This window comes from Pygoscelis adeliae, unplaced genomic scaffold (assembly GCF_000699105.1).
Source record: "Pygoscelis adeliae isolate BGI_AS28 unplaced genomic scaffold, ASM69910v1 Scaffold18, whole genome shotgun sequence".
NCBI classification, from domain to species: Eukaryota; Metazoa; Chordata; class Aves; order Sphenisciformes; family Spheniscidae; genus Pygoscelis; species Pygoscelis adeliae.
The window spans coordinates 4,187,369-4,212,125 of NW_008825558.1; the positions used below are offsets into that span (position 1 = coordinate 4,187,369).

Sequence of the window (24,757 nt, forward strand, 5' to 3'; positions counted from 1 at the left end):
ACCAAGCAGACGGCTGTAACGAAGCCTCATTTTTCCCTTCCAGCAGTAACTCGAGGTGTGATCCGATGTGCAGCACTGTGGGTGTCTCATGGCAATGCCTCAGGTTCTCAATGCTGACCTATCTTGAAGGTCTTCAGCCAGTAGTGACACTGGCTTCTTGTCTTCACCAGCTTCAAGTGACATTATTTGGTCCTTTCCCAAGGGCTGGTAGCCGAGCAAGGTGACATCGGCATGGGTGTTATTTGACGTGACCACTGCTTTGCGCTGGAAGAGCAGCATATGTGCGTGAATGCCTCTCCGCAGCTCTTTACAAAATGTTTGCACAGGAGCAGCCATAAAACGGGCTGTATTGACCCAAAGATGCAATCCAAGTCGTTTGAGTCTAGGCCTTATCTACATCATATTATCATGACCGAGAGAGCACAGATGCACCCCGGGAAGGGAGGGGACTGCATGCGCGAGAGGGAACAGCTTCGTCCCTTCTCTCCTGGCACGGGGAGGGGACTGCGGGCAGAGCTGGGTAATGATTTGTCATTTCAAGGGCTGGGGTGTCTCTCTTTGCAGAGGAAACCTTGGCCGTGATTGACAGCAGAGCTGTTTTATGCCGCTTCCCTTGCTGTTGACAAGTAATAATGAAGCTTTGTCAGTCCATCATGGACATGGATATGCCAGATTACGTCGACTCCTTGGACTCCTCTTATACCATGCTGGAATTTGACAACCTTCGGGTGCTCCCCAATAACACCGGTGAGATTTCTGTTCGCTTCTTCTTGAATAACCTCCACTACCTTTGTTATAAAGCTGAACGCCTAGGAAAGGCAGGTAGGAGGTGTGGGGCAAAGGGTGGAAGGAGTAATATTTAAGCAGCTGACCTGCCAACTTCTGTTGTATTTGCAGTTATGTTTGGGCTGAAATGGGACTTCTTCACCTGCCGGTCCTATTTTGAGTTATTCTTTTCCTTGGTGGGCTGAGTGTCATGTTCTAAAGAGCCCACAAGGTATTGCAAATGTTGGTAGAGCTCTTCATGGCACGCCATAGGTTTGTCCACCTGTACGACTTACTTATGAGAGGAGTTATTACCAAAATTTCTTCATATTTAATCCTTGGAAAAAAATGCCACCTCAAATGGCATTTGTCTGTTACTCAGACAATACACCATGTGCCCAATTTAACTTGTTCCTAGGAACTTAGATTGAGAAGCAATATCCAAGTCGCCTTGTATTTTTTTCTGGCTCCCAAGATGGTCTAAAAGCCTTTACAACACACAAAGAACTTGGCCGTGAGGCGTGAGTGTTTCTATGCAAAGACTTCCGCTTTGTTCACAGAAGTAAAGCGTATTGCATGATATTTAGGTTTTGAGTAGTCAAAAGTACTCTGACATAAAGTGAATGCTATTCTGTGAAATTAACTGTTCACCGTGTGAAAAATAGAGGACATTTTAGTCATATAGCATGAAACCAATCACGTAACCAAATGAGATTCCGACGTTAGCAATGCCTTTGGAGAGTTTTGGCAACATTTTTTTGAATTTGTTAAGAAGCTTAGTGAAATTAAGATGGGATTTTCAGGGTCTCATGTTTGCTCGTTAGCTGTCTCATCAAAAGAAATCAGAGTTTCAGTAGGGCTATCACCTACAATATAAAATTATTAGACTTATTATTGTGGGACATGGGGGGATGTCAGGAGACAAGTAGAGTTAAAAAGCCCAAAGAAATTCTAATTTAAAGTTGACTTCAAGAAAGGCACTGTCTGTCCCTAAATAAAAGATTTTAAATATTTTTTTTTTTTGCCAGCTCCAGATACACTGTATCTTATTTTTTATTTTTGCAGAAAGGTTTCCGTCTGCCATCCTACTCCAGAAACATTATTTAACACAGATGTTTCTCTGTCACTTGCTGCTGAGCCACAAGATACTTCTAACTTTTTTAAGTGGCACAAATTTCCTTAAAATTCAATGTAGTTTTGCAGATTAACTACCAAAACCTGTTTGGGGCTCTCTCTTGTTTCATGCTGTGGAACTGACAGGTTGAGTTTTTTCTGAAGTTTATCTAGATCAGTATTGTGTTATTTGTCTAGCTGTTAATGAGTAACCGGTTCTCTCAGGAACTAGCTGTTTTGAAATTAGCTTGTTTGTCTTGGGTAAGTGTCCTCTTCTACAGTTTGTAAAAATAACTTCAAAAAAGACCTGAAATGTCCATGCATGGAAATATATTGCTGACCAGCTGAGTTCAGTTCCCATAGGTAACCCAAAATAACAGTTCACACAGATACTCTGTAGTTTCAGAAATATTTTCAAAGTTGTTAGAATCAAGAAATAATCTCATTTTAGGTATTTTTAAATAATATACGGCATTGTTTTAAACCATATCTTTCCCACTGTGCAAGATTATTCTGCATTATTTCCCCTACTAAATCTAACGGCAGTTTTGCCCTCTATATAAACACGAACAGGAAGGGGTGCAATATTTATTTTAACAGACTCAGGACTGTTTCTTATATTCTGAAAAATTTTAAAAGTCAAAATTAGAATATTTTCAAATGTGGTCATGCTTTCTTGAAACCAACTGTTTCCTTCTTTGGAATATTATTTCATCAACATTTTGGGTTGATTAATGATGTGGGGCACTTCCGGTGCTAAGCTTTCTGTTTCAGGAAGCTGCTATCGTTTTGAGATTTGCCTAGGTATATATTTTGGATTTTCCACCTTTAAGTAGCCCATAATTTGCCACATCTTTTGAGACTAATTCAAAATAAAGAATAGAATCCATTATGGGAGTGGAGGAGGAGTATAAAAAAATTGTCTGGTTTAAGTAGAAAGAATGGCAAAAGGAAATGAACAAAATCAAAGCTAATCCTGTCTTTCCTTTATTAAATATGTGTTGTAACTGCAGAAATTTTCCCATTCTGTACAAACTTGTTTCCTTTACCTTGGCTGGCATTACAAGCCATATTCTCACTTGGTTTTTATGTGCTGTTAATACCCATTTCCTCACGCTCTTGTCAGAGTTGTCATTTTGCTTAAAATATGAAGCATTATTGAAATATTGCACTAATTCTTCAGTCAAGTGTTGGCGAACACTTTCTCCCACGGTGGTGCTCATTTTCCCGTCTCAGCACTCAAACACCACGCTGATCCTTGGGACTCTGGCACAACGTTGGTGAAATACCATTCCCAGCCCCGCTGCAGCCTGACCCAATTCAGACCGTGAAAAAGCCGTCAAAGATATTTTGACAGTGCCTGACCGTCCCTCAAGCTGCACGCGTGCTTGCGAGGAGCCCTGGCCTTTCTGGCTGGCCTCTTCGTCATTGTTACTGTAGGATTTGGGAACACTAAATCAAAGCTACGTTTTATATCTCAAAACCTCCCCCTCTATTTGCTAAAAGCTGATGTAGAAAGCGGCTGACCTGCACATGGCCAGGGCTTCAGTGCTAGCCCCTGTCCAGCCCTACATTTGTATGCACAGGTTTCGCAATGCTGGCTTTGGCCACCAAGTTTGACTGCGTGTGCACGCCCTAAACCCGCATTTATGGTCTCTTTACAGGCTAGCCCACCACATGTAATTCGGGGATTTGTTAGCTGCAAATTATGTGCACCAAGGCTGGCTTGGATTTCTGGGTAGATAAAAGCAAAAGCCGTTCTGGAAAGTATTGCAAGGTAATTCTCCTATACAATGTGCATCTAGAAGAGATGCACATAACTGAAAGGAAAAGCAGCAAAGAGGTCTGCAGTGGTCAGGTATTGTGCAGAGCTTCAGCTCTGAATGGAAGCCAGATACCATTCCCCAGCAGCATCCTCACTGAGACCATCCTAACTGTCATTTCTTATCACTGTAAAACTTGGCATCTTCGTTTCAGCCCTGGTTAGGTAATGACTTACATACAGAGGCAGTAGGTAACAAAAATTTGTATGCATTTTGGTTGCAAGCTTGGTTGACCCCAAAGCTGGTGAAGCCACTGGGATACTCTCATCAGCATTAAGTAGACTGTAGTTCCCAATCCGCACGCTGCTTATATATAACTCGCAAAAGATGGTTGAAACTTCGGATTTTTCTGCCAGTGGATGTCCAGGACAGTCCTAGTGAGGAGTTTGGCTACAACCACAGGTCTTCAGCTCAGCCTGGGACCCACGCAAGGTCAAGACGAATTATGGCCTCTTCTTGGAGAACATCATCAGTTGCATCTCTCCAGGAGACATTTCAGAGGCTCTGTGACACGGCTTAGGAACTGTTCTGTTATACCACGGTGATGAGTGTCTATAACAAATACGCGTCTCTGAGCATCTCTCTCCAGGGTGGTGAGGACAGTTGTGAGCTTGTTTCAGTTGTTGTGAGCCAACTGGACTCTGACCAGATCCATCCAAGCAGCCCTTGAGCCCATCTTAGTGCGGTGCTGAGCTCCGGGTAGCAACCCCTCTAGGGAGGCACAATGTGTTAAATGAAGCTCTGAGCAGGTTATCGCCTTGTGTCAGGCAGGGCTGAAGTAAGCGGTCTACAGTTTTCAGCTGATTTCGCAGGCAGGCGGCTGTGCTGGCAGGGATCCTGGCTTTCCTCCGCCTTTCCTAGCAGTGATCAGTCCAGGGAAAACCCAGACATTCCCCAGATACTGGGTAGGTTTGAAAGCCACATCAAAACAGTCTTCTGATGCATGCGATATCGGTTGTGGCTTTGCTCTTCTCTGAGCTAATTCTCATTTGGAACTCATCATTAGTTGGTGACAGGATTTTGTAATTAAAATTTATCATCGTAATTAACATGTGCATACTGGCTTAGGGCTTTCCTTTTCTTTCTCTTTTTTTTAAAATTTCTGTTCATGTTCAACCAAGCTGAAAAGGTCACGTGGCTACATAGAGCCACCCAGCTCAGCTGTAGCTGTAACTTCCATAGGCCGTCACATGCTCAGTGCTGATGGCCCTTCCTCCAGTAATAATTGGTTTAAGGCCAGATTATTAATTTCTTCCTTATATCAGCAAGCAGCTCCTCACATGTCCTACTCACATAAGGGAAAAAAGTCTTCTCTGGTGAGTAAATTCTTTCCAACATCAGGAATATTTTGCAATCCGGACCCAGCTGAAGGATGAAGGGTCCATTGGAGATCCAAACTGTATGACCTTGGCTTGATTCCTCTGAAGTCAGTAGAGAAACTGTGAGTGGAGCAAAGAGAAAATTGGCCTTCCTATCTTTATTTTTGTTGTGCAATTTTAAAAATGGATTCCAGCACACTCGGTGCATTTGTTTATGGTCACATGTTCCTTCAAAAAAATAGATGGAGCAGCAGATGCACGAATGTTTAGCAGTACAGTTACCCTCGAAGGAATATTCTAGTACAGCTCATTTAATACTGAGTTATCAAGCAAAATAAAATGAAGAATCAATGTAAAAATCTAAAAATCAATGTAAATTACCATTAAGCACCTCTGATGCAGACAGTGTTCCCAAAGGTCCCAAGTGCCACTTATTGACAAATGTCAGAGCTGGGAGCATCTTACATGGATTTTGGGAACAGGTAAATCTCCGTTCTTGTCATTATGACCTAAGAATGAATTTGATGCTGTCATTCTTTCTTGTCGTGTTTCTCCCATCTTGCTACAACCTACTTCTTTAGTCATCCATATGTTAGAAGGTGAAATATAGATCAAAAGGGTTTTCTGAGGGGGTGAAAGGAAGTCTGACCTTTGCATTTGTGAAGTCTTAGCTAAAAATGTCTTAGTCTTAGCCTTAGCTAAAAAACTTTCCAGTTTTTGAAAAACTAAAGCTTTATTGGCTTTTTTTTTTTTGGCTTTTGATTACAATTCTCATTGCATAGCAAATATTTTCACTATAAATTTTTGATGTGTATTCAAATACAAAAATAGCCATCTCTCTCTCTCTGTATATATACATGTTGTGTGTGGATTACCGAAAGCTATTTTTATGCATTATGCATTAGAAAACTTTCTCTAGACTGTCCAGATCAGATGCCAATTCCTCCTCTTTGAGTAATTTTCTCTAAGATTTGTCATTGCTCAATACAACAGCAGCTGAGCTTTGCTCATCACCGCTCGTCTCTTCTGCGAGGCAGGATGCGTCTTGTCCCAGAGACTTTGCCGAGGTCACTGTAGCACGAGATTGGCTCCCCTGGAGCAATGAACATGCTCCCAGAGGTGCAATAAATTCATAAAACTGTCCTGCAGTGAGTGCCCAGGTCAGGACAGACTCCACAAACATTCCTCCTCTCGGCGAGATGTAAACACTGTCATCTGCGTCTTCTCAAGTGTCTCTTTTTTTTTTTTTTTTTCCTTTTTTTTTCTTCCCCAAGGTGTGCCTCAAATTAGGAGGATTAAGAGGGCAGCGAGTCTGGTGGTTAAGGCCAAGGGAGAAGTTTAAAGGGGAGTTTTCAGCATTGTATACACAGGCCAGGCAGGGGCAGAGCTATTCCTGCCCCAAATGAGTGGGTGCAAACAGAGGACATGACAGAGCGCATTCATATGACCTAATTTTAGGTCCCTAATTTAGAAGGTTGATCTTCCTGCACCCCTCTATTGCTTTCCAGTCGAAAGCAATGAGTCTCTTCAGAGGGCAATTCAGAGCAGAAACCAGACTTAAGAGAACTAAAGTGACCCTTGTGGGAGCTGCTGTCTCTGTCTTCCAGCTGCACAGGAGCTCTCAAGAGCAGCCTTTTATCTCCAACACCTCTGTCATGTGCATGAAGTAGTTAATCCTTCCTGCCTCCGCTGCCTCTTCTCTGCTTTCTGCTTATTGAAGTTAATGATGTTCTTTCCACTGTCTTCTGTGGGCACCAGCTTTGGACCATGTTCTCCAGGTGTCTAACTGGGGAGGTGGCTCCCCATCCCTCAAAAGCATATCTCTCACATCCAGGTAAGGTTTCTCTGCATCTGTCAAGAAAAATTGGTAATTGTTAAATTCTCATGAGCAAGTTGGGTTATGCAGCTTGAAATCTCTCTGTTCACCAAAGCAAAGGAAAACACCAATATCAGAAGCAAAGCAACTGAGTTACTCTCAGTTGAGGTTGAGAAGAGCATGACCATCAATCTGGAGGCTTTACTAGCAGCACGTACTGCATGTGCACACGTGTGGGGGGGGCTGGGTCAGTGCGTGCTTTGCTTAAAAAAAGCAACTTGCTATCAGCTGATTCTGGTTTCCATCACAGCGGGGTCTGATGGTCCCTATTCTCTGCCCGCAGAGGCCATCGCAGCCGAATCGGCAAACACCAACCTGCTCACCAATGGCATCAGCTCCCTCTGCTCCATCTGCGGGGACCGGGCGACCGGCAAACACTATGGGGCATCCAGCTGTGATGGCTGCAAAGGCTTCTTCAGGAGGAGCGTCCGGAAGAACCATGTCTATTCCTGCAGGTACCTGCCCCTTCTGCAATAAATAAATACTATTTATTGATGCTGTTAATAATTTGGGGTGGAGATCAGGTTGTACAACGGGGCCCCTATCCTAAATGCCGAATTACCATGCTGTGAATGCTAACAGTAATACTGCAGTTTAGTTTCTGGCTGGAAGACAGGGAGCTAAGGAGTAAGCTAAGACCTATCTCATCTTGGACCCTGAAACCTTTTGTGACACCGAGCAATCCATTTCACGAGTTCACCGTCACTGCTTTCCCCACAGTGTAAATCAAAGGAAACTCATAGACCTGAGGTTTGACTGATGTGTATAATATGTAAGTACAGATTCTGGGTGTGGAGTGACACCATGACCTCATCACAGCCCAGCAAGGGAAAGCCAAGGTGGCAAAGGACCAAAGCTCCAGAGATTTCATCTCAAATGCAGTCTTTCTTGATTTTCCTGGTAAAAAGCAACAAGCATCCAAGAACTTGTCAGCTCCAAAGCCTCCACCTCCCCCACAGCTTCTCCATTTTTGTTTTGAAATACATTAAACTATGTATGCTGACATATCACTGATGATTTTACAATCATTCTGAGAACCTAGTGTGGACCAGCGATGATTCACATCCACTTTGGCACACAGGTATACATCTGAGAGAATTTTTTTGCCAGGAGGAGGCTATAAATTATACAGCAGCTATCTTCGTTGACCTTAGAAAAATGGTATTTATTTTAGCACAGGAGGAAGGGGAAAAAAAGCCCGAATACACTCAAGCCCTTCATCTCTAGTTAAAACCTGGAAGTTTTCTTTCTGTTCCAGAGCTCTTCCTCCTTTAAGGGCATTCCAAATTTTTGCAACGTGAGTCACCCTGTTTGTTCAAAATGCTTCTGGGGTCCTTATCATTCCAGGACACACCAGCCATGAAAGACACCTGGGGTGACAACAGTGTCCACCCGCACGGTGCCCATCCCAGGAACCATGGGATCCCTGCAGAAGGAGGCCGCAGCTACTACTGATTTCTTTGAAATGTCAGCTATTAGTCTCCTTGGAGCGGAGTTGTTGCCCCTCCCCAGGAATCCATGAATCTCTGTGATATTTGGCAGTTCAGGGAAGATCCACAGCATCGAAGCCAAGCGAATAGCAAATGCTCACTTGTCTGCAAATCCTTATTTGGTGAGCAGCGCTGTATTTAGCCCAGCTCGGAGCTCTGTTGTTTATCGCAGACATTAATTCCTTGGAAAGTCTTCGGGACTTTGTACCTTTGGCTTTTTACCAGTCTGGGAAAGTGCCTCAGCTTTTACAACCTGATGATGGTCCCGGAGCAACCCACACCGCCTCCTTTCTGTGTGGCAGATTCCTCTTCCATCGCTTCACCCACGGTGGCAAGAGCTGCTGAGTCTATGTGGGCCACGCCTTGAACAGCACATAGGTTCCTAAATCCCCCATTGAAATGAATAAGAATTAGGAGGCCACGTGCCTCAAAACTAGGCTAAGACACAAAAGAGCTTGTGGTCCATAGTGTAATTATTCTACGCAAAGCAGGACAGTGTTAACAGACGGGAATAAATGAGTCCCGACGCTGAACGCCCAATAACTGTCTGAAAGTGGGAGATGGAGTTCCTACACTGCCAGGCACCAGCACAACTTGAGTCACAGTCACGCTTTCACAGCCAAAACCATCACAGTCCTCACAGGGTGGGTGGTCTGAAATAGCTGTTCTCCCAGCTGGCAGGAACGGCGGGGGGGAAGATGAGGAACTGGGCCAAGACAACGTTGATTCAATCCCTTTCTTGCAAACCTTTGGCTCTTCTCTGGGTTCAGGCGATGCATAGCTCAGTGAGGTCTGGGACTGTATTTGGGGTTGCTCAAGGTGAGTGGGGTGCAGATGCCAGGCTGGTTGCTCCATGTCTTATTTCTTATCTCCTCCCAGGTTCAGCCGACAGTGTGTGATAGACAAAGACAAGAGGAACCAGTGCAGGTACTGCAGGCTGAAGAAGTGCTTCAGAGCTGGCATGAAGAAAGAAGGTAGGTGCAAAGAGACATTTCAAAACTGCCTGCTGCTGCCTCTGGCCCTACTCCCACTGCAGAGCATGGTGGAGAGCAGCGGCAGTCCTGGCCTAGAGAGATATGGTGCTCATGTGTCGCAGTGAGAGATTTCTTGTTGTTGAAGCTGAAAGCACCATTTCCTATCTTACCAGATGGGAATTTCAATTAAAGCCTGTGACAGTATTCACCCATCCTGGGAGGCTGGTCTCTTTAGGCTATTTTTATGCTGGGAAAGAGATGGGCTTCTTCAGGGTTTATTTAGCCTCTAATGGTTTCACAACAGAAATTCCCTTGCTACGTACCTGCTAGTGTGACTCCTAATCCTAGCTGTGACAATCTCAGCGAGGACCTGCTGTCTTCAATCTCATAAATGCCAACAACTGACTACTGCAGAGTAGCATTTGGTGGTTGACTTGGCTGATGTTCATGTAGCTTGGTGCAACCCTTAGGGCAAAGTACAGCCTGAACACGACACCTTATGGTGCAAGAGAGGCTCCTCCGTGGCACAGGGCACACAGGCAGCACTCCCAGAGGCGGATGGCTCCTGTGTCCCCTGAGTTGGGACCTGAGTCAGAGTCAAACCCTTCGGTAGCGCTGTCCTCGCGGTGGGTATAGCACGACTATAGAGCCACTGTTAGCACTAGTACTGAAAGGCCGATGCAATATTGGCTGATACCTTTTGTTGCACTTCACATTGGCTGTATTAAGAGGGAGGTGGAGCACTGTAGATCGATTGGGTACCAGTGACCATCAGGAAGTGCCCTTCCAAAGCACTAAAGGAAATGCTAAGTGTTAGAGTGTCTAATGCTAAGCAAGAGAAAAAACACTTCTGTTAACCTATGCCTTAATTCCCTACAGCCAGCTTCCCTGGGGAAGTCTGGGACCTATCACAGCATTTCTGATCTCTGATCATTCCCTTTGCATAGTGGGAGAGCGTGGATGAGACTGTTTTACGTACTCCAAGCTTTCTGGGCAGAGACTGCCTTTGCATGCTGAGTGCTTCGCAAAGTGGGGGCCCAACCCACAACAGATGGTACCTCCCCCTGATGTGCAGGCAGTTGGGTGATGGTTTCAGCGCTCTTCACCCTTCATTCGTGCTGTTTTCCAACCCAACGACAGCTAAAGGGTGAGGGAGCTAGAAAGGAACTTGGGAGTTTCTTTCCCTGCCACCGAGTTAAACACCCCTTATCCAAGGGGTGAAATCATGGTCCCACTGAAACCGAGGGGAAATTTCTCACTGATTTCTGGTAATTCACAAGATTTCACTGATGATGAAAAAATCTTTCCAACCTTCTGACCATATGTTTTCCTGAGAACAAGAGAGTCTTGCAATTTGGCATAGGTCATGGATGTAGCAAAAATGCCTGCTGGTTTAATTTAGGAGAAATGGAGTAAATACAACAGATGGAAAAAAAATAGCCCTCAAAGTAATATAGACCAAACCGAAGCATAGCCGGTCAGCTCTAGATGGGGATGGAGCCAATTGCCAATGCAGCAAGCTCCACAGCTTGGAAAGGCTGAAATCTGGTTATCAGCTCCATTCTTTGAGCTGAAGCATGATTTTTATTGGTTTTATGGTAAAAGTTATAAAACCTTGGCTCGTGCCTTCATTATTGATTGCAGCCCGATGGAAGATGACTCATTTCAAGTTCCACATAGTCACATTCTTTGAAACTTTTTTATGAGTGCACAGTCAGGTTGTGTGCTCACAAACCGCTCATGGTTTTGGTAGGGAACATTTTAAAGCACCTTAGGCAACTGCTTTGCAGAAATTAGCTTAGCTGACCGGAGCTATATCCAAAGCATGTGTGCAGGACTGTGAAAGAAATTTTCTTGCACAATTGCGTGCACAAAAAGAACACAGTTATTTGCTTTAGGGTGGCTCTAGATTAATATTAAACAGTATAGCGAGGCATTAGGGAAAAAGAGAACCCATGTCTTGGGATAGAGCAGTATGAGGATGATACAAATGCTTGTGCATAATTTTTTATCGGTGGCGTGCACCGATTCATGTTGGGAGACCACACCTGTGACATCCACACTCAATGTGTCCCCTTGTCCCAGCACTGGCATGCAAGAGTTTGACACTCTCTTTCTCTGGCACACCACTTTTCAGCCAGCCCATATAATAGCCGTCAGACTTTCCAGGGTGTGGTAATAGGGTTGTTTATTCACAGTAGAGGGGAAGAAGCTGGAAACGATCCTTTTCCCAGTCTGTCTGTGACAATACACCTGGGGTGGGGTTAGCAGGATTGTGTCACCCTCGCACGCTCCCCACTGCCGGCACCCCACTGACCCATGCTCAACGGGTGTGTGCGTGATATCAGAGAACTTGCTGTTCCCCAGCAAAACTAACTGATAAACTGGAATTTTCGATCCAGAGTGATTTTTTTTCCAATCTTCCTGTGTTGTAAGACGTGACATGACACATTTGGATCTTTCTCTCTTTTTTCCCCTGTTGGAAACAACTCTAGTGCATGAGAGAGAGAGGGGCTATATTATCTGGCCTGGTAGAAGGGAAATTTCTACCTAAAAGAAAAAGCCATACGATGCACATACCCGAGCCAGCTTTAAGCTGGCTGTCTATAGGGGCAGCAGTGCAGGTGCAGGGCTGAGGGCCTCAGCACGGGCTGGTCCTGGGAGCAGAGTGCAGTCGGGCTACAGGTTCCCTATGGGTTTGGGGCAGCTGGGCAGAGGTTGTTGAGAAAAGCATCAGTGGGGTCCTTTAGATTGTCTTGTTTGTACACTCTGAATTTGATCCTGCTTTCGGAAAGGACCAGGACTGTCCCACACGAGCCCTACGCCTCCAGGCTTGTGCATTGAGATGGGATCCAGGTTCCATCGGCGCCAGTGAGAGCAAGAAAGGGCCAAAACTTGAGTCTTGTGGAAAGTCCAGTCCCCAGATTTCTTAGAAATTAGCTCATTCAGAAACACTCCTATCCCAATTACATTTTTGGTATCAATAATTCACTTTAATAACTGCAAGTAAACAATCGTTAAAGTTGGGGTGAGGGGAGAGGAAAAGGCTTGCTTGAACGCAAACCCCTTCTTGTCTCCTGAAATGCCACTATGATCAGGTTTTAAGATTTTTACAGGAGATTCACTCCTTCGTTCTTTTTTTGTGGTTAAGGCTGGGACTGTACCGCAGGGTGGTCTGGGTGTTTCGGGGATTTTCTGGCTGTTCTTTCTGATTTTCTCTCTTTGCACAGGAGAAGGTTCGATTTCTATTGTTTTGCACAATGCTACCGGACAGGTTTTTGGTCACTACAGCATCAGTGAATGAGGGCACCAGATAGATACTTAAACATCCAAAGAAAACAGCAGGATACTATTTTTAGCATCTTACTGAGATCATGTTTAACCTTGAATAAATTAGCAGGGTGTGATTTTTCAAGTGAGCCAGGTCATCTACTCACATGGAGTTGAGCGTCTGAAAACTTGGAAGCCTTTTGAAAGGCCAGCACTGCACTGTCAGGATTCAGTTTGCTGGTGAAAAAAAGAGGGGTTAATATTTAACCTCTTATCCCCTTTAAAGTAATTTATGAATGTACATGAACTCCTTTAGTTTTACGCAAAACTAAAAAGAATTATTGTACCACTTACGGCCACAACACAGCGGGAGGAGTTGAGGCTATTTTTTATTTATTTTTGTTAAATTGGACAGGTTTATAGGACAGTTTTATTAGTGTTTCACAGGACCTCTACCTTGTTTGATACCTTTTGTTTGCACATCTCTTCTGCCAGCTTTTAGAAGGCTGACACTGCAGTTTATTGCAAAGATGGATGGAAAAGTTAAAGGATCTTCCCCACTTTGTGATAGTCATGAATCAGGCCAGAAGCCCGTGAAATGATTAAATGTGCATGCACCATTGGGATTTATCTGCAAATAAAACATACCACACCTACAAAATCAGAGGTAGCTTGGGGAAAAAAAATTGTTTGTGCATATAAATTAATCAGGCAGCAGAAGGGGTAAATCTATTGGCGGAGACAGAAACACTGTGAGCGCTGGTGAATGCCAGCACTGTGCTGGGGCACTCGCACCTCCTTCCTCCTGCTCTCTCTTTATGCCATTTATTAACACATTTCCAACTCCATCGGCATTAAATGAGGATGCTTTTAGTGGAATAATAACGGAAACGGTAAATCCCATGTAGGCAGGGCTTTAACCTCTGCAGTTGCTGTGGAAAGTTACTGGTTTGCTGCTGTCCCCTTCCAATCAATGCCTGTGCCCATATTTATTGGACTCCCCGGAGGTTCCTCATCACAGGCTCTGTACCTATGTGGCAAGGCAGCAAGGACAAAATGTTTGGGAAACACGGGTTTGTTGCAATCCCACAAACACGCCGCTGTTTGCTCAAGAGCCTCCGTGCATGCTCCGCTGCCTGCCTGGCCACCGGCATCCTTGATGCACTCATGGCAAAAGGGCCCAGGCTTGCTCTGAATAACAAAACCCCTCCGGCGGCTCCTCTATGTCATAGAGGATGTTTGTCATAGAATATGTTTGTTTTCCCCTCCGCTTCCCACAGTCAGGACATGCCGTAGCCGTGGACAATTCCCCGGAGGGAGATGCAGGCATCATCTCACCCTCTCTCCCCCTTCCCCGGGGGAAAGCTCGGGTTGGGGCCACGCTGTCCCTGGCCGGCAGCATCATGGGGGTTCGCTCCCGCTGACGTCCCCTCGTGCGGGGCTGCAGTGGCCCTTCCCAGTGTTTATCAGCTTTGGGAACTGGAGCGCTGTGCAGAGGACAGGATTAGAGGGAAAAAAAAAGGGTGAGCAAAGCTTTTGCCAGGCATATACTAGAAATAGTAGTCCCTGGGAGACAGTGGGATCCAGCACTGGGATTTTAGTCCTTCCTGCAAGTTTGCTGAGTTTTATTGACTGCAAAGCCAAGATCATGTCTGAGCCCGAGCACCCTCAGCGCCAGCACACCCCTCGAGCACTCCCGATGCCTCACCACGAGTGACCTATCCCTTCCCTTTTACAAGCACAATAAATACAGCAATATAATTACCACACAGTAATAGATTGATTTTGTTGCAGGTAAAACATTAACTCCCTTTTGTACCTAATTCCATCACATCTTGGGTACTTTCAGCGATAACACCCAAATCACCTTGAGGAAGTCGGTGTGTACCATCCACTTACACTTGAAGATTGAGCTTATCAGAGCATGAGGGAAGCGCTGAAATATGTGCCATAAAAAGACCTGGGAGAAAAACAGGCTGAGGCTTCTCAATCGGAGACTAGGACCAGGTCTGCCCGGGTTTGTAGGGCTTATGTGAAATAAGATGTGTAACTCGGTTGGAAAGGCAAAATTTGTACATTTTCTTGTAAGTGGGCAAAAAGAGCCCCTTCACTCCCAGAGAGCTACGTGGGGGAGCATCTGATGTGAAACCAGGCCTAGAAGGTTGGGTGAGGACTTTCCAAGGACATCAGCGATGACATGGATTCGGGCGGGCTTGTATCTACTCAATGCCGGGTGCCGCTGCTCGTCTTTCTGGTGTACCAAAAAAAGCCGTGAAGGGTTAATCTGTTCTGAAGATTAATCATAGATTATGGTCCCTATAACCACCTTCACCTTCAGACTGGTGGGGATCCTCGTCTGAACAGCCTTTTCCATCACCCGCCCATGCATAGGGTAATGTATGCTGCTGTCTAAGGTAGGTTAGGCGGAGACTCCGAAGGGCTTGTTTTTCTCTAAATTGATGTCTAATTGCCTCTACATAGTATCCGTACCCTGAAAAGGCTCCAGTAGTATGTGTGTGAGCTGCATCTTTTACAAATCAATGTACCCGTCCAGCCCCTTGCAGCCGTTCAGGCAAGGTTGGCTCCGAGGTGCAAACTGGCTTTGGTGGCTGGACCTCAGCAGACGCCCCCCCAAGCACACCCAGCTCAGCAGCGAGCGGGTCCTGACTGACAGCAAGGCTGAGCCCCCAGCCCTGGAAAATAAATACTGCGCTCCTGCCGATAACGGGAGATATTGATTTTTGTCACCGTTGCTTGTTTTCCGCCCTTTCACTTTGTTGGCCTCTCATCAGAGGCTGGTTAGGAAAACAGATCAGTGGTTGGACCTGAGCTGACAAAAAAACCCCACCTTCCCACCCTGTGTGCAAACCAGTGCCCACCTCTCCTCCTTTGCACGAATTCAGAGAAACATGCCCCGTGCAAAGAGTGATGCTTGCTCTAAAGCAAGGCCCAGCAGCGAGCCAAAGTCTCGTAAGAGTGATGGCGAAATGCTTTTGCTGACTCTACAAAAAAATCGTTGCTGGAAAAATCTTCTCCAGTGGCCACTTTTGAGACAAAACCGCACTATTTCACATCCAAGGGGTTAAAGCACAGAGCGAGTGGTGCTTTGACAGCTATTTCTGAGTCATTCCCCGTAAATAAAACCAAAAGGAGCCTGGAATTGCTGTATGAAGGAGGAAGGATGTGCTGCATCATCATCACATGCTAAATCTTCCCGCTCCCTGCTTTAAGGACCTGACAATTGCCTTTCTGAGCTTTACATAGCCAAGACATATGAGCTGTCAGGAAAATGCTGAGTCTGCATTCAGGCTCCTTGCTCCAGCCCCATGTGGGCTTGTTTGCTGTTGGACGGAGGTAATAAGGCTCAGGGGAGAAACTAACACTGAAAACAAGGGTGCTCTAAGTCTAAATTCTACTTTTTCCTCTGCTGCTATTTTACTTGATGGCTGCAGTGGAGGTGAGTCAGTTCTTGGAGCCTGTGTTGCAAAAATAAGCTGCTGAAATGCAATAAATCCCTGATATTCAACATGTAGGGCTGACAGGGCGTGGGGCTAGATGTGGCTTGTGCTTCAGGAAAAAGGATGGTTTAAAGGGTGGAATGGACCTCAAAAAAATCAGCAATTTTTTTTCTAATTCCCTATGGCATGGCTGTACCTTTCTGTCTGCAAAAAGCCCAGGGCTGTTCTTCACCCTGCAGTGGTCACTCTAGCTTGTCCAAGGAGCGTTGTATCACTGCTATTAACAGTTCAGGACGCTCTGAGGTGATTTGCAGCGGTGAGTTGCACAGGTTGCCAGCAGAGCTGGAGACAAACCCCGGCTTGGTTTGTTCCCTCAGCTGTGTGCCGGCATCGCCGTCGGGGTTACGGGCCCATTGAAATCAGCAGCGTGATGGGCAAGGCTGAGGGAATGGTTTTAAGGTGGGATCAGCGAATTTAAGCTTGCTTTCTTTGGAGCTTCCTTAATGAGGTGGCTCTTCCTGCTCCCCGTGAGTGGTGACGTCCCCTGGGGACCACCAGCTGCGATGCCTCAGGGGCAGGGGACACTTCAAGGCTGCTTTGAGGTGGGATCAGGGGATGGTTTTTCCGGTGCTGCTGTAAGACGAGGTGCGACCTCAAGGGCCATACCAGGAGCTCAGTGGGACCAGCTAGTGTCCCGCAGGGGTTGCTCTGACTGCCAAAACGGCCTTATCGCTCTCTGTTGCTGCTGTGCTTGGTCTTCTCCCACACTGGTGGTCTTCTCCACCAGTGAGAGACGGCTTCTCCACCGGCTCTCTCTCTCCATCAACGTGCTCACTCAGTTGATGTCCCCCGTGCCTGTTTAATCTTATTCCAGCATCCAACAGGGGTGGAGGGTCTTGCAGGCACTAAAGCCCCATCCACTCCTGTTTGGGAACCACAAGTAACAGCAGCCATCGGTTGTGTGGGAAGTTTCTCGCTAACACCACTGCTCGCTCTCATTTCAGCCGTGCAGAACGAGCGTGACAGGATCAGCATTCGCAGGAGCAGCTACGAGGACAACGGCTCTCTCTCCATCAACGTGCTCACTCAGGCCGAGGCCATGGCGCAGCAGGTATGAAATGCGGGGACAGCTCTCCAAACCAGTACGTGGCCTTCAGCTATTCCATATGGGGTTATGAACTCACTAAACCAACCAGGGCTGGATCTTTTTCTGCCCTTGGATGGGGGGAGGGGCAGAATGAGGGGGATGGGGGGAAAAACAGGAGGTGGTGGCAGATAAGGAAAAGACCCTGGAAGAGGAATATAGAGGAATAATGGAGGGGCAGAATGAGGGGGATGGGGGGGGCAGATGGATGCCCTGGATCTTGCACAAAGTCACAGGGAGGAAAATGCGTTAGAGATAGCCAAAAGCAGACAGTAAAAATCCTTGGTGCATTATCAAGACAACACGTCCTGCGAAGAGCAGATGCAGCCTTTGGCGTGTGAGATGCAAAGCTGAAATTCCAAGGGCTGAGGGATGTTGCAGACCCCAGGTCCCCTCTGCCCCGAGCCTAAATTGTTGCTGCACCCCTAAAAACTCATTGCATTTCATGCAGAAGTTTACCTCTCCTTGCTGCACGCTCTGTCCTGCTCAGAACATAATGTTCCCGTCACGGTTGATTATATCTTTTCTTGTAACTTCTTTACCAGGGCAACAATTTTAGGGGAGAAAAATAAAGCTAATAAAATCACTGGGCTTCAACTAACGCTGATTGCTTTCTTATTTTGTGTTCCACAATGAATGTCACCCTGCGCATCCTTTAAATTCTTATGCAAACATCCTTTCTCCACTGAAACATGCGGTCCAGATGTGGCATATTACATGCAGTGGTGCGTCCACTTCCTTTTCAAACATTATTATGTTTTAACCCTCTCCCTCCACACAGAGTTCCAAATGGGTGTTTCGTGTCCCAGTCAGCTGCTTGGGGGAGGAAGGCGGGATGCATTTCATGCATTTGCCTGGCTTAAGTGATCGGTGGGAAGCTGAGACCCAGTGCTGCTGGCTACTGCTAGGAACGGGAATATTAATCAGATTTTGTCCCGAGCCAGCCTGGAGAGTGAGGAAGGAGGCGGAGGAGGGAGGGGTGTCTGTTGGGACCGAGCACCACCTCGTGGAGGCTTCGCCATGGGCTGTACATTGGACAGTATACACTGCTGAGCAAATACGTGTGCAACCGCAACGGCAAACGTCTTGTCAACGACCTGATGAGGTTAATGTCTGTGAAGGCTCCCATGTTATCAATGAATTGTTGCTATCGAGGATGGCAAAACAGCACAGATCTGGTCCCAATGCAACCGGGTTGTTTCTCTTTCAGTATTCATTGCTGAGTCCGGTGCACAGCGCAGACATTGCTATGAAGAAGGTTGCAACCATCAACGATGTGTGTGAATCCATGAAACAGCAGCTTCTGGTGCTGGTCGAATGGGCGAAATACATCCCAGCGTTTTGTGAGCTCCCACTTGACGACCAGGTAAAATGCAAATGCCTCTTCCCTACAAACCCACCACCTTCAGTAGGAATTCCCAGCCATAATTTTCAACAGGAGAATCTGATGATGATGGTGATAATAATAATAATAATAATAATAATAATAACAACAACAACAACAATAATAATAATAATAGAGAGTATACAAAGCAAGTGATGCACAATGCAGTTGCTCACCCCCGGCCGCCTCCCCAGCCAGTCCCCGAGCAGTGGCCCCCCCCGGGCAGCTTCCCCCAGTTTATGTACTGGGCATGACGTCCCATGGTATGGAATGTCCCTCTGGCCAGTTTGGCTGTGCCCCCTCCCAGCTTCTTGTGCACCTCCAGCCTTCTCAGTCGGTAGAGCACGGGGAGCTGAAAAGTCCTTGACTAGTGTAAGCACTACCTAGCAACAACTAAAACATCGGTGCGTTATCAACATTATTCTCATCCTAAATCCAAAACACAGCACTGTACCAGCTACTAGGAAGAAAATTAACTCTATCCCAGCCGAAACCAGGACACATTAGCATATAGATCACCCTATGCAGAGCAGTAAACTAGCAGGAGAGAAAGAATAATAAAGGACAAGTGATCTATTAAAAATAAGTCGAGTAGCCAAAGACCCCAAAATATAATAGAGTTGGTCAGTCCAGTCTGCACAAGGACCCAGTCAAAAAAGACTGGTTTCCCCTTTATTGGTACCTGATAGTTGAATATAAAAGCCATTTATTTCCTAAGAACTCAAATTACTCAAGCCCCTTTGCTCTTTCAGTTGAAAACAACTTTTTATTTAGTTTGCCATGAATGAAGCACTTCTGAAAAGTGAAGATATACTAATAGTTTCTAGCTCTTAATAATACTTTATCTGTAGCTCTGACATACCTAAGCAAACACCAAATTCGGTTTAATCTAAACAGCAACAGCTCACCGTTCTGTTCTCTGCTTTTCAAACGTAATATAATTTCTTTCTTCTGTGCCACCTCCAGGTTGCCTTGCTCAGAGCCCATGCAGGGGAACACCTGCTCCTCGGGGTAGCCAAGCGGTCCATACCGTACACCGATTTTCTGTTATTAGGTAAAGTAGGGAAATTCACTCCTGCTTTTATAATTCGCACACCCGAGTCATTGCCAAGTACCCTGCCTGCCTGCAATTCCCTCTGGACTCCCGGGCATGGTCTGCACATCTGGCTCAAGACTAAGTGCTTGAGAAGGTCTCTGGAGAAGTGTGAAAAGGAGCAAGCAAACTGACTGGGACTTTTACAACTGTTCCCTTACTGCTTTGAAATTGTGGATGAGAAAAGCCCACCATTTAAATGGCATCTCAAACTGCGTTGCCTTGTTTTTGTAACTGAAATTGCCAGGACACAGGCAGTGAGGTATTTGGGTATCGGTGCTTAAAAACTTAGCAGAAAGGTCTATCAAAAATTATAGTGCAAACAGGTATTTCCTTTTCATGTAGCTCTCTGCCGCCAAAAACACAGGCAGGATTATTCTTGGTAAAATGAGAATACTGACCTTGAAAGCCGCATATTAAAGAAAAGAGGGAGGGAGAACTTTGTTTAAAAAAAAAACACACCAAAAATAAAGATGCAACACCACTTGCAAACAGATGCTAGGTATAACAGAGGGTAAACCAGAGCAGAACGTGGAGCAGGCTTTGTGTACAGTGTGGGTGCACCAACATGTGCAAATGAGATAATTAAGGACCAAAGAATGAAATCCATGGCTTGCTTCTCAATTGTGAATCCGAGTATCAAGCTGCACACTGGAAATCTGCTGCACATGGACACTGGGACTGTCTGGCAACATGCCTTGGGGTAACTTCTGGATGAGACCTTGTCCGCAGAGCCAAAGCAAAAATCTGATGCCGAATTTCTCTTGTCTCCCCAGGGAATGACTTCATCATCCCAATGCACTGTCCAGAACTGGAAATCGCTCGTGTGGCCACCAGAATCTTGGACGAGTTGGTGAAGCCCTTGCGGGACATCCAGATTGATGACAATGAGTACGCTTGCCTTAAAGCCATCATCTTCTTTGATCCAGGTAAGCTTCCTTCCTGATTGCCAAGCATGGGGCTTGAAAAGGAGTTGCGGGCTCTCCACTAACCGGGAAAACCCCTTGGCAGCAGCTCTGCATTTCACCCTGCCTCTGCAGTAATAAGTAATACTTAGTAGTGCAGCAAGGACACGTTAGGAGTGACCTATTCCTGAACACGTTACTATTTAGCAAGTATTAACTCCAGCCAGACCGGTGTGCAAGGCTCACTCTGCAGACCCTAGAGGAGTTTTGCTGCTTCTGTAGCTTGGCTTCAGGAAAGCCCATCAGTCTGAAATGAAGGAGATGACTATTAAGGACATGTATGCCTATAGTGAATTATGCATAAGGGAAGTGAGTCAACTGAGCAGCAGCGTAGAGCATCCATCAGAGTTCAGAAAGCAGCATTAAAAACCACAGAGAGCCGGACCGTTCAGAGTACCCAGAAATATCAAGGATGTCTGTTAATGGATCTCGCTGGCAGCCAGTGCCGACCGAGGGCAGGGCTGAGCCGCACAGGATGGAGAACAGGGAAACACACAGAGGCAAACAAAAGCTTGTTTTGAACCTTTTGCTGTATTCTCATTCCACAAACATGGGGGTTTCTGTCTCAGCCCAGGTTCCCCCCAAACACTCCTGTTTCTACATGCCTACAGCACACGCACAGCCCCGCCTCGGTACCACACTCGAGTCCCTTTAGTCTGTATTGCCTTGTAGCTTGGAGAAGAGATGGGGGAACGATCCCAAGTCCAGAACAATGCCCTTTTGCCTTTGGCATCTATTAGCATAGAGAAATCAGAGCATCTTCCATTAGTTATTTCTTGCTGCGCTCGCTGATTTGAAATCAAGATACAGGAGTTTTGCAAACATCACGAACTTTGGCTCGCCAAAGAGCCTGCTGCAAATCTGAATAAGGATCGCGTTATTAAATTGAGTTTGACAAATTAACCTTCTCGGCTGATCAGTATCTCAGTGCAGCTTTAGATCATTGCAACAGCGAGGCGCTGTGATTTCATCTAAAATGAAAAAGTGTGAAGCTGTACAGAAGTGAAATTCGGTCATGCTAACAAGTAGGCGTGTCCATGGAGTTACACACTAACATACAATAATTTGTTAACCACTTTGTCTAATCTCGTGGCATGATGGTGTCTAAAATGTGGTGCATGTCGATTCTTTGTAGACAGTGAAGGAAATGGTCCAGTGAGCCAGAAATCTCGGTTTTAGATAGCAGGAGAGGCAGGAGTGGAAAGCTGTAAATCCCGGCACTTCACCCTCCCCAGAGTGCACATTTACTTGATGATTAGGCAAAACTGGACCAGTGGTCCATGAAAAATGGATTGACCACAGGTCAAAGACAGGAAATCAGGACAAGAATCTGATGCTGCAGCGGATGTATTTGCAACAGATAGGCACTGCACCTGCATGGACTTAGTGGCAGCAGCCGGGAGTCAAAGTTTTCAGGGGGAAATTCCAGGCCGTTTCCTTGGAAGGACAAATACAGTTCAACTTCTAAACGCTTCCCCTTCACTAATGGCAGTAGCGAAACATATCCATCTGAAGCAAGCTCTTATTTTCTTACTGTTTTCCCTCAGATTCCCCTTGCTGTTTCCCTATTTCATACGAGATACGAAATAGAGGCAGCCCAATGCTAATCTGTCAGATAAACTTGGAGACTGTGGGAGATAATTGTCAGAGGATCACCGGCATCTCATCCTTTTCCCTCTGCAGAGCCCGACTGACAGGGTAACACTTTCTGGTTGCACAGGCCAGCAATTAACCTCATTTTTTTTCCCCTCCCAGACTGCAAAGGCCTGAGCGAGCCCGGGAAGGTGAAGAACATGCGCTTCCAGGTCCAAGTCAACCTGGAGGACTACATCAACGATCGCCAGTATGACTCCCGAGGCCGGTTCAGCGACATCCTCCTCCTGCTGCCCCCGCTGCAGAGCATCACCTGGCAGATGATAGAGCAAGTCCAGTTCGTGAAGCTCTTCGGCGTGGCCAGGATCGACAGCTTGCTGCAGGAGATGCTGCTGGGAGGTACGGGCTCTGCTGAGAACGGACAGCAAAGTTCTTTTACTTCAAAGCCATTACGGGGCTTCATGTCTGGGTTTGTGTCCTTCTCTGGAGGATGTATGGTAGAGAGAACTTGGTCCTGGGAGGAGGGAGGTGAAGACTCAGGTTGAATTGCAGCTTGAACAGGGGTCCTTCTCACTCCAGTCCAATCCCCAAGACATTTCTTTCCAGCCTATCTCTGAAAATCTGACCCAGGGACAGTTTTTATAGAAATGGGTACACTCTGTGGTGCTTCACACCAGCAGGGCACTCAAATTTTATGCATCCTACCAAAGTGATGCAGTTTGCAAGAAGACGACACATTTTTTTGTTAGCAATATGCAAAAGTTATAACTATATGGGAAACCCTGCTAAGAGCAGTGATTGGGACACACACACACACACACACACACACAGAGACAGATGAACAGTGCAGTCGGTTGTTAGCTGAAACCCCAGCCATGCTGGGAGGTTGCCCCTAGACAGTGAGAAGGCTGAGAGCAAAGAGGACAGCGGAGCAGGAAGGAAGCAAAGACGAGCCAGGACATTAACCCCCACCCACAGAGGTCTCCCACATTCTCTGAAAAAAAAGAGACTTGGCCCAGAGCATCTGGCTTCTCGGTAACTATGCGAAGAATGATGTCTTTTCCCACTTCCACTGCAGGAACCACCATTGATCTCCAGTACCAGTCAGGACCTCCCAACCTCAACCTGGAACCGCTGCCAGGACACGTCCTCCCAAGCAACATGAGCTCTGTGATTCACACCGCTCCAAACCGTATGTGTCCATTTTTACACTATTAGTGTCAGCATAATGAAGGGACTGAATAGGAGAAGCAGTTAAGAAAAAGACTTTTAGGTTTATTTATGTGTTTAAGCATTACGCTTGAATCAGAGTTCACAGCCCCCCTTGCTGAACTCTTTACTACGAAGTCTGGGAACATGCTTCCAAAAGAGAAGCTGAGATTTTCACGTAATAGCATGATCCAGAGGGATTTGAGATGCTACTTAACATCACAAGATTAAAAAAAAATAATCAAGATTGGTGACTGTGTTTCTATGAATGTAGGCAGTGCTGGGAAATACCACAAAGAAGCACACAGTTATTAGTGGCAGGAGTTCCCCTATGTAAACAGTCTTGCTTGCTGTCAACCAGAACACAATATGACCTGAATATTAGACTGTCTTCAACCACCCTGGGCACTGCCGGTAGGCAATGACTATTTGTTGAGGCATTTATCCACTGTAGTAGCAAACGGACCATGCTATTAAAAACAAAAGTAGAACACAAGTTGCAATTTAACAACCGCTGCCATGTAATCACAATGTCTTGCACACACAGTCTCCTTCTGCCAGTTATGATCATCTACCTCTTGTAGCATATTTTGCTATTTCTCAGCCATATAAATGTTGGCATCGTGTATTTTAGCTTGCCTTTTTTTTTTTTTTTTTAAGCCACCTTGCGGTAAGGGAGATTAGAGAGATGCTGCGTTCGGTAAATGAAGTATAGAGGCCAGCAGGTTGAGGTCTCCTCTGAGGAGAGGAAGGATTAAAAAGCAGTTGGGGGGCACTTCCCAAGTGCAAAACACTGAGAGGAGTCGGTCCGTGCCTATCAGCCCACCCTGTGCCTCATCACAAACCAGGAAGGAAGAATATGCCTGAACACGCCTGAATTTGGGATGGCTCCCCCTGCCCCATTCCCCAAGCTCCTGCTCCTCGGTTCATAGGATGGTTTGCTGGTTTTATTTGGGCACTGCTTTACTGAACAGCATCCAGGTCCATGTTAATTCTGTTTCTTTTCTCTCCTACAGCATCTCCTGAAACATCCCTTCCATCTCCTTCTACAAGCACAGGCAGTGAAGACTATAAACTAGGCTCTAGCGCAGGACCCAACGCCATAGCACAGCTCTTGCCTCAGACAGTGATACCCAAGCAGGAGATTTTATAGGGAGAGGTGGAAGGAGAAGCTGGGAGCAATGTGGAAACCATGCTGAAAGTGAAACGGGCCCTTTCTCTTTGCAGAGGCAAAGCACGGCAACCCCCTGCCTGTAGCCTGATCTGTCGGTCACACTCTTT

General features: G+C 46.1%; 1 protein-coding gene across 2 annotated transcripts in view; it reads left to right on the plus strand.

Annotated features, from left to right (window-relative positions):
* Nucleotides 1-584: 584 nt before the first annotated feature.
* LOC103923882 (hepatocyte nuclear factor 4-beta-like) overlaps nt 585-24,757 on the plus strand; it is a 24,451-nt gene continuing 278 nt past the window's right edge. The window contains exons 1-10 of one of the 2 annotated variants that reach the window (XM_009332315.1): nt 585-747; nt 7,147-7,351; nt 9,266-9,360; nt 17,093-17,199; nt 18,443-18,598; nt 19,583-19,670; nt 20,486-20,638; nt 22,430-22,666; nt 23,346-23,459; nt 24,493-24,757. The exon at nt 24,493-24,757 is cut by the window's right edge and continues 278 nt beyond it. In XM_009332315.1, the coding sequence (XP_009330590.1) occupies nt 633-747; nt 7,147-7,351; nt 9,266-9,360; nt 17,093-17,199; nt 18,443-18,598; nt 19,583-19,670; nt 20,486-20,638; nt 22,430-22,666; nt 23,346-23,459; nt 24,493-24,629 (1,407 nt within the window). In that variant the 5' untranslated portion in view covers nt 585-632 and the 3' untranslated portion in view covers nt 24,630-24,757. The remainder of the gene's footprint in view (nt 748-7,146; nt 7,352-9,265; nt 9,361-17,092; nt 17,200-18,442; nt 18,599-19,582; nt 19,671-20,485; nt 20,639-22,429; nt 22,667-23,345; nt 23,460-24,492) is intronic. The other variant, XM_009332316.1, reaches the window with a different exon arrangement.